General features: G+C 37.2%; 1 protein-coding gene across 3 annotated transcripts in view; it reads right to left on the bottom strand.

The window, feature by feature from the left end:
* Window positions 1-200: 200 nt before the first annotated feature.
* Window positions 201-9,449, bottom strand: part of WAPAL (wings apart-like homolog (Drosophila)) — a 159,698-nt gene continuing 150,449 nt past the window's right edge. For all 3 annotated transcript variants that reach the window (XM_009334640.1, XM_009334642.1, XM_009334641.1), the window contains 7 exons: window positions 8,273-8,448; window positions 7,844-7,959; window positions 6,964-7,125; window positions 5,500-5,707; window positions 4,222-4,310; window positions 3,032-3,127; window positions 201-2,648 (listed from right to left, as the gene is read on the bottom strand). In XM_009334640.1, the coding sequence (XP_009332915.1) occupies window positions 2,583-2,648; window positions 3,032-3,127; window positions 4,222-4,310; window positions 5,500-5,707; window positions 6,964-7,125; window positions 7,844-7,959; window positions 8,273-8,448 (913 nt within the window). In that variant the 3' untranslated portion in view covers window positions 201-2,582. The remainder of the gene's footprint in view (window positions 2,649-3,031; window positions 3,128-4,221; window positions 4,311-5,499; window positions 5,708-6,963; window positions 7,126-7,843; window positions 7,960-8,272; window positions 8,449-9,449) is intronic.

The raw sequence follows: 9,449 nt of genomic DNA, 5'->3' as shown, positions 1-9,449 counted from the left end.
GACTGACCACAGCCTCACGCCCAGGCACCGAATTTTGTTGTCCCAACACGCCAGTGAAAAACGGAGCACTACCTTCAGGATGCTCCTCTAGTATTTTTTTCCTCCTTTTTTTTTTTTTTCCTGTTAACAATTTACCTGACACTGCCTTCTTTCTGCAATCACTCAGAGGAGCGTTTTATTACATGTTAAAAGACAAGATATGTATTGAAAGTAGCAATTTTATTTGAGTTAAAATTATTTACAAAAACCCAAAGACATACTTCATGAAACTGGTACAAACTATTTTTCCTGCCGTTGGCTTTTGCTCCAAAGATCACAGCTGAGAAATACTGTATAAAATAAAAATAGGATTGGATTCAGAAAAGTACTCTACTGTTCTAATTTCCAATTGAGAGTATTTACACAAATATTTACAATGGAAAAAAAGTTACTTTAAAACTTTAATTTGCAAGTTGGCCTCAAGTACCCTTTAATGCAGAGTTATTTGAGGGTCTAACACACAAAAATGCACTGCAGTTCACAGGGTGATTTCTCCCCCCACCCTCAAAAAAAAAAAAATCTGCATTTGTCAGTGCTTGACAATTAGTTACATTTAAAAAAAACTGTTAAACACTGAGGTAAATCAATTCCCAAGCAATTACCAGTGTAACAAAGAAAGGTAGTTGTCCCTGCTTTCCCCCATCATCACATCTGTATTTTATTTTCTCTTGCCATCTCTCCACAGAAAACTGTATAATCAATTTGAAATCCCATTATAAGTGAAAATCTCTAAAAATCAGAAACTAGATGGGCAAAATATTCAATAATTTCCTCCTGATGTAGATCATTTACATACAGCTTCTCTCTCTCTCTCTCAATACTGAGGTTTTTTTAAACAAAGGGGAATACAACCTCAAAAACGTTTCTAAGTTACACTGATACACTAAGTTTTAGAAGGTGATGAGAGAAAACGCAAAAAAGTATGACCAACATAGGATTTTTGCAGCTAATCAGTTACTTCCTTACAGAATTCCCAACAATCTGCATTATCAAAAATAGGAAGACATAGAAGGCAGCCACTGTATGTAAAAAATTTACAGCTGGCACTGATACAAAAGCACGAGTTCTTAACTTTATACATGGAGATAACACAAGATCTAAAAGCAGGTTAGATTTCCTGTTATTTCCCCCTCATTATACACAGAACTAATATTTTTATGGCTTCAAGTTTTACAAATTCAATGGAATAACATGATGTAACTACCTATACAGGTATTTAAAAATGTCGATGAAGCAGATCTCAGAACAGTCTGCAAATATTCAAGACCAGCTTAATAAAAATAATTACCAATTCTGTTGGTCTGAATAATGAGTGCAAGAAAAAAATTGTTAAAAAAAGTCATGTATTTTCTGGGATTCTTTGTTCCACTTAAGTCTTCAAACACGATGCTTTGCTGTGAACTAGACCTCAGACTGAACAAAATCTTAGCTATATCAGCAGTTTAAGGCTTTGTGTTGTATGCATTTAAACTTTGTCATACTACAGAAGAATGAAATAGAAAGATTATGTCAGCTGGAAACATTAATCCCCATTGGTGTTTTAGCTTCTTTAAAATTCTTCCCCCTAAAACATCCAAATTCTTTGTACTGAGCATTATAAAATACATCTTGAGTGCTTCCTTGAAACAAATTAAAACAGCATTTCAAAGTTTTTGCTTATTAGAAGTGTAAACTACCCTGGGATTGAATTTTTTTTTTCTTCTTTTTTTTTTTTTTTAAACAGGGCACAACTTTTTACAGTTACTATTTCTTTTGTGGATAACATACCCTCAGATGGCTTTGTGTGTTTATGGGTTTGCATGCTTCTCGGAACTACAAAGTGTTACGGTCTATCAGTTTACAGTACATGGGCCATGACAGTTTTAGAACTGAGAAATAGTTCAACAACCTAATTTCAATCAAAACAGTATAAAAAATAAACTATCCAATCCTCGCCTCTTTGGATTCCAACAAATTTTAAATATAGACAGTAGTTAAAATCACAAAAGTATTTAAAAATTTATATTTTATGATTTTGGAATAATCTAGTAATAAAAAAGCAAGAGCAAATTAAACTCAAATAGGAGCGGTGCTGCTGTCCAGAACTTCTTTATTAGAACATTTGTTTGATACCTCAGTAGCTAAGCTGCCTTTGCACCTGGCTGGCACGAAACAGTGGCTCAACAGTAAACAGCAGTTGCACTATCAGCAGCAAGTTCTTCCCCTTGAAACTTGTCACGAACAAAGCAAGAAAAAAAGAGATAGGGAGGGTAAACCCTGCCAAAAATATTTAAATACTGCACTGCATCATAAACAGCATGGTTTCTTTATTTATTTTCCTCAGAACCTTTTTCCCCTCATTTTTGATAGTTGCAGATTGATGTAGTAACTGTCTTTTAGAAAATGCTGAACGCATGGTTAAGAGACCAGGTAGCCTTAAAAATCCGAACACGAATGACACAGATGAATGCTCTTGGTGTATCCTTCAAGGACTTCTTTCATGACTTCTTCTTTTGTCTAAGGGTAGCTCCAGCATTAGAGTGCCTGCAGCGGAAGTTAAGTATCTAGCAGTGTTCCAAGTATTCAATCACCCTAGAGATAGATTTCTGGCCTGTTGTTCCAACAGCACACTGGAAAACGCAACAGAAAACAGAAGTAACAAACAAGCATTGTAATACCTCTTTAAAATACTTGAGAGCTATGCTCATTTCAGAATTTTAGTATTTAGAATTACATATCAGTAAAAGTGATTAGCTTCAGGCAGAGGATTAAAAAAATATTTTCCTGACCAGTCACAATCAAACGGAATGAAAGCGGCTTCATTCCATTTACTACCAAAATTATGACAGACAAACGGGTCTTCAGTATTTAAAACCAGAAAATCATCCCGTGCTCTTCTAAAGACACAACTGAGAAATGTTAAATGCTTCTAAAAATACGTGGACTATTAACAGAAAACACAATTACAAAAATATCTACATACACCAATTTAAAATATATATATATTACTTACAGTAAGATTCATAAAACTGAGAAATTTTTTGAGCATTTCAGTCATTATCGAGAAGTCTCCTTCAGGTAAGTACTCCCTCACAGTAGTCACATTGATCTAAGAGATAAAACAATCTATTTTAATTTGGGAAATACTTTTCTGACACAGAACGGCGTTACTCTGCACGGGAGACGCAGTAAGCAAGTGTATTCACAGCATTATTAAGATGGCTTTTGCTGTCATCTCTGCGACTGAAGCCTCTCTTAAGCAATACTTGTATGTTTATGCTGTTTACGTTTCTAGGAAACAACAGTTGCTAAAATATCTTTTTAATTTTTTTTTTTTCTCTAATTCATTTGGTTTTTTCCTCCATTAAAGATCATTACCACCACCAGACCTCCCCAGGACCTACAAGATTATCAAGACCTAAAAACCCCACCGGATTACTCTCCTGACATGGAGAGAATCTCCTTTTATAATCGTTAAGGGTTGAGAATTATTGAACTTATTGCCAGCACCACTCCAAACACTGAAACGGTATGGAAGCCAATGGGTCAAAAGGTACAGAACAGCATGTTAAAGACCATTCTGCCATCACGGTAAATTTAGACAAGCCTGAAGGCAGGTCTAAACCTCATTTTCATTTGAGCTGACGTTTGACAGGAGAGTTTATGAAGTTCTCAGCCATCACAGTTCCATATTTTTAACTTCAGCTTTCTATTATGTATTTCCAATCGGAGACACTCATCTTCAACTAATACAGACATACACAATTTCATGTAATTTCAATGGAGGAAAAAATAAAGCAGACTGGTAAAAAAGAATAAACAAGTCTGATGTTAACTTGCTTATTGAAACTACCGAAAAATAAAGCAAGCTTTTATGATGCTAGAACAGGGGAGCCAGTTTGCCTTTGCCTTTCCAAAGTAAGTTCATTTGTGGGCTAAGACTAACAGCAAAGGGGAGAGAGGCGGAAGAGGTTAAATATTCAGTTCCAACTGTTTTTGATAAACATACTGACGTTCAGAAAATTTGTTTTGGATGGAATACCTCTGGCAACCTTCCACAGAACTACATACATCAAGGTAGCTTCATCAGTGTACTAGCTCACATTGAACCCTAATTCAATAAACCCATTTCAATACTGCAAATTATTACTTCACTAAAAATTGTATTGGACTTAAGAGCAAGTTATTGACTTAATCCCTTACTGGACTCTCTTGGCAGAGGCAGCCTAGAAGCAATGCTGTGTATGAGGCCACAATGCAGTCTTCCATGTGCTTCCCAGCATGCTGAAGAGCTGTAAAGAGAGACAACCGAGTGTATTGTGTTCTCTAAGCAGCTGGTATCTTTTACTGCTTCAAATACAATCTTTCATTATCACTTTTCAGAATTCTTTTTTCTGAAACAAATGAGCTTTTGGACTGAGACTTCAGAGGCAAGAATCAGGCCAACTCCACACTTACGAACTCAGCAGCACATTCTTGAACAGAAAAATGGCGTTCATTGGCTTTCTATTCATTGCATTGTACAGTGTTTTATTAATTGCCATTTCAACGTGCAAACTGTATGCTTTACACATGCAAAATACAAATATAAATGTTTCATGTGATACTATAAGCCGGTAAGACTTCCACCAAGTTTGTTGTATTAAGGATAACAGATATATAGCACTTTTTGCTAATGACTCAGCATTCTGGGGCAAACCACAAATAGCCACAGACACCAGCTGTGGGAGCTACAAAAAGGAGGAAGGATAGAAAGCAAGGTTGGAGAAAGTAATACACGGCACCTACTATTAGAAGATTAAAACACTAATAGAAGTAATACACGGCACCTACTATTAGAAGATTAAACGAGAAAGACTGATGTTTCTGACCTGATACATTTTCCAGAGACAAACTACATAGCTTAGAGATACTCAAATTCCTGGAACAAGCTACCAAAGATGCAGCACATCAAGGCATTACACAGGTACCCGAGATACCACCAATGGAGTGAGAAGAACTCGGACGCAAAGAAGATGGGGACAGAAGAAGCATACATGCAAATAGGGCGGGGAAGAAAAAAAACTCCTAGAAGTAGCATGAAATGAGAACGGGTCATGATAGCCTGGAAAACAGAATTAAGGCAGGTAACTTTCACGGACTGCTTCAGTAGAACAAGGTAAAGGCCTAAAGCCATCCCTTCCAGCGTATTTCTCACACAGAATGTCGCTAAAAAGGGGTTTTGTTTTGTTTGGTTTTTTAAAAGGAACTGACAGAAGGTACTATTAAGAAATTAAAAAGAAGCACAACTTCTTCCACTTCTCATGCTTCAGCTCTGAACTGCTCCTACTTATGACCTGTAACAGTTTCACCTGGGGGATACGCTGAGGAAATCTCAGCCCAAGAGACTGCATGTAGATGGGACGCAGAGGACAAGGTGGGAATTTATGCAGTCACAGAGCTCTTTGCCTTTTCTGAGCTCATCACAACCAGACAACGTACCTTTATTAAGATCAAGTTCTTCATCATCTTCTTCCTTCTTATCTTTCTCTTCAGTACTATCTGACTTTTCTGTGGAGACCCACTGTATCTCCCCACTTGTCTCTTGCCATTCCCCGCTCTTATCGTGCTGAGCAGTAGGAGCTTCTTTAATCAATTCGTCTGTCTGGCTCTCGGCCAGCTGTGCCGCTCGCTCACGCTCAAGAAATAGCTAACGGGGAAAATTTCAGGAGAATTTCTATTACAAATTAAACGCTAAACACACTGAATTAGTACTTGAAAGTTTATTTCCCCCCCTTCACAATTCACCCCTTAATACAGTTGGTCTCAATACTTTTCTTAACAATAGCCTTTTCTTCTTCAAAGGGAAGTATAATTTACCCCAACACTAATGCTGCGCTCCACAGAAAAGGCCTCCCTGCCTCCCTCCCTCCCTCCCCAGTGTTGAACCAGTTGGCAGGCTCCTCTTGGGCATCGTAAATGTTTAACCGTTTTCTTTGAGACACAGCTTGAAGACTACAAGTTGCCATATTTTCCTGTCCGTTTTTGTTCTCTACCAATCCTCATTTTCTTTTCATGCTAGCTATCCCCTCTTTGCTCTCTTAGCTTTTCCCTTGATATGTAAAAAGCAAAAATTTGAAAGAGTAATTTAAAATGACTTATCAAGGATGTGACTGAACCAGCAATCTGTGCACTTAGATCCTGCAAATTATTTCCCAAACCATACAACCACCAGCTTTAAATACTGCTTTGCAGAGCTGTATAGTAAGATATTTAATGTTATTATTTTTGTGGTTGATTTTTTTTGTCTGCTGCTGGACAGTTATTTCATATAGTTAAATAGAAGAACTGCTAAAAGCATCCATAAAATTATCTCAATTGAAATAAAAAAGTTGCACTTTAAAATCCTTTCAATTCTTTTATTTTAGTTTGCATGGTGGAACTCATTCACCAAAATCGTTGGTGGATTATTTTTTTTTTACAAGTTAGTCAATACAACATTTAAGAATGCTGTTTCACATCCATATTCATTACATCCATCTTTGACTGCTCTAAAAAAAAAATCATGCTTTATAAAAGTCAAACTCTCATAAAGATAGTACTTTAAAAAAAAAATCTATGGAAGCAAAGTATACAAGACAAGAGCAGCTTACAATTTTTACAGCTGGTTTAAAAAAAAACTAGAAGTAAACCATTTAGGAACAAGAAAGCTTTATGGAGCACGAGAGCAGCCTTTGGATGTCGGTAGTAATGGTACCACTGCCTTTTACCAGGAAAGCTGTTTCTGTGATGGACAGTACAGAAGAAAGAGTTGTGAGCGGCACCCCTCTTCCCCCACTATGCTGCATTACTCAAAATACTAAACAGAAAAAAAACTTGACAAATCTTCATTGCTTAATTCTCCCTTCCCCTTGACAGTCTGATAACGAGAAATGGTAACGGTTACAGGAAAAACACATTTCTTACCTGCACTAAAGCCTGAACAGCATCAATCTGTCCAGTTATCTTTAGGCTATCATCTCCTTCTCCCGTACAGAATGAGTCAAAAGAACATGATGTTTCCATATTGACAAGACAGTGCCTATTCCGAGCGCTATATTCTACTAGATTGATCAACAGACCCAATCCCTGCAAGAATTGGAGAGTCAAAGAGGATTACACACATTAGAAAAGGATAATTTGGCAAAAAACATCTATCCAGATAAACGTCTTCTTTAGCCCTTATCTTTCTGAGGATATGTAACGTACTAACAAACCTTTATGAAACACTCTGATAGACAGAGGGATCAGGATTTAAAGAAATATGAGGCAGAACGGAGATCGCTGTATACTACCACTTGTATGCAGGAATCTCCGTTTTTCCATTTCTGAACACGAAAACATTTTTAAAGATGAGATTTCATTTATAGATTAGGGATTCAGGGGTCCAACCTTCAGTTTATACTCTTGAAAGACCCTTCACATACACAATTTCACTGTTGCTATTTAGGCCACACAGCCCCATTTTACATACGCTGAGGTAAATTTGACACAGCCTGTATCTCAAACAATAACATCCACCATATTTCTAAACTGAAAAGACATTTGAAAACTAGAGAATTCACAGACTTATTTAGCTGCATCCCTTTGTTCAGCTAGCAGTGCACTTTTTCCCACCAAACACAGGGAAAATGGTTAGAGCTCAAAACCACCAAATCCTTACAGAAACCTTTTTTAAGTACCTCGCTAAGTATATCTGTGGTCAATAACAACTGTAGAGGCTGCTCCTTAATTTGGAACCGCAGTAGTTAAATGCACAAGAAGGGGACAAATCACCTTGTGTAAGGTAACAAATACAATAGCTTACCAGCACCCGAATATCAAATCTCTGTTCTTGAGGTAGGAACTTTGGAACCTGAAGCACACAATTCATAGCTGTGCCTATCAGACCATCTTGTTCACCTGTTTTTGTGCTACCCCATTCTGCAAACAAACAGAGTTTAGAGGCTCAGTTTTGAAAAGACTCGTTTTCATAACTGTAAGCAGATTGTTAAAGACCTTTTGGCCCTGAAGACAAACGGGACTCTCAGCCAAAGCACGCACCTTAACATTTCATGCTTGCAATTACTTATCCAATTTGCAAAGACAAATTACTGATTACTGTAAAGCAAGCATCTACCATACATTCTATGTATTGCATTGTACATGGAAAAACCATAATAAGAAAAGGGTTTACATTAATGGATTATTTGATGCTTTAACACAGACTATACAGAATTCCATTTGTTTGTTTTACCGTTATCATTTGTTAGGTTGAGCAAGACTCCAATGATGGCCCTCATACAGTCTTCCACTGCTTTACCCACATGGTTAGTTACATTCTGGTGAGGCAGAGGCTTATTGTCTGGTAAACAGATACTGTCTTCAGCACGATTATATCGCTGGATTAACTCCTCACAATGCTGCAGTGCTCTGCAGGGAGAAGATGCAGAACAAAATTACCTCGACAACATACAGGACATTCCACCCTTATACTCATTTCACCAGGAAAAAACCTCAAATACAGAGCTTATGCAGAATTTTTCTGATGCCCAGTCTGTAGGGAGAGAGAACAAACTTATCACCTATAAAATCTTTTATGAGCTCAGCTGAAATTGTGAAAACAAAAACCAGTAAAGCTTTGTGGCGTAGAGCTTTATCAGCTTGAGATTTCAAGAGAAGTTAATTTTTCTTTCCAACTTCATCACATGGTCGTACCAAAAATATCTCCTCTCCCTACAAACCCAGCCCCTCATATCCTCGACCATCAAGGCACAACATTATTCTGACAGCGTTATCTGAATGTTCTCTTGTTCTGTCCGTTCTGTAAGAAATAAATAAGTGACACGTGACTTCCTAGCAGTAAAATCTTAATCTCATAATGCTACTGGACCACAGGCATGATTTTACTGCACATTAGTTTGATGTTAAACCGACAACACTGATTTCAATTACAAACAGAACTAAAAATGTCAAGAACATATATTGGTCTAAATAGCATAGTAAACTGTGGGTTTGTTTGTTTAATTTAAAGAAATACTCAAAATGTTTAACTTACAACCATGAAATTATGTTTCCAATGAGGTCTGCAGAGTCAAGTTTTCAGCTTAATTTGTTCTCTTACGAAGAGCAGTACAAGAGGCATGCAATCTCTGCCAGTCAACTGAGACCTCACCCAGATCGACAAATGGGCTAGAGGTGTTTGTCCAAGCATCTTTGCCAGGGAGAACAGCTAAGAGCAGAATTTCACTATTCTAAATCTTAGTTACACTGTCAATTCTGGTATGCTCCATTCCAGTAAACACTTAAGCACAATGAAAACACAACAAATAAATCCCAGCTGCCCTCTTCTGTGTTCATACTAACTCGGTACAGAAGAAGCTGAATCCAGTTTGCAGCTTCTACAGAACCAACAATAGCAGCACTACACATTG

Source organism: Pygoscelis adeliae, unplaced genomic scaffold (genome assembly GCF_000699105.1).
Source record: "Pygoscelis adeliae isolate BGI_AS28 unplaced genomic scaffold, ASM69910v1 Scaffold361, whole genome shotgun sequence".
Lineage (NCBI taxonomy): Eukaryota > Metazoa > Chordata > Aves > Sphenisciformes > Spheniscidae > Pygoscelis > Pygoscelis adeliae.
The sequence above is the reverse complement of the archived record's forward strand: the minus strand, read 5'-3'. Positions and strand labels throughout refer to the sequence as shown.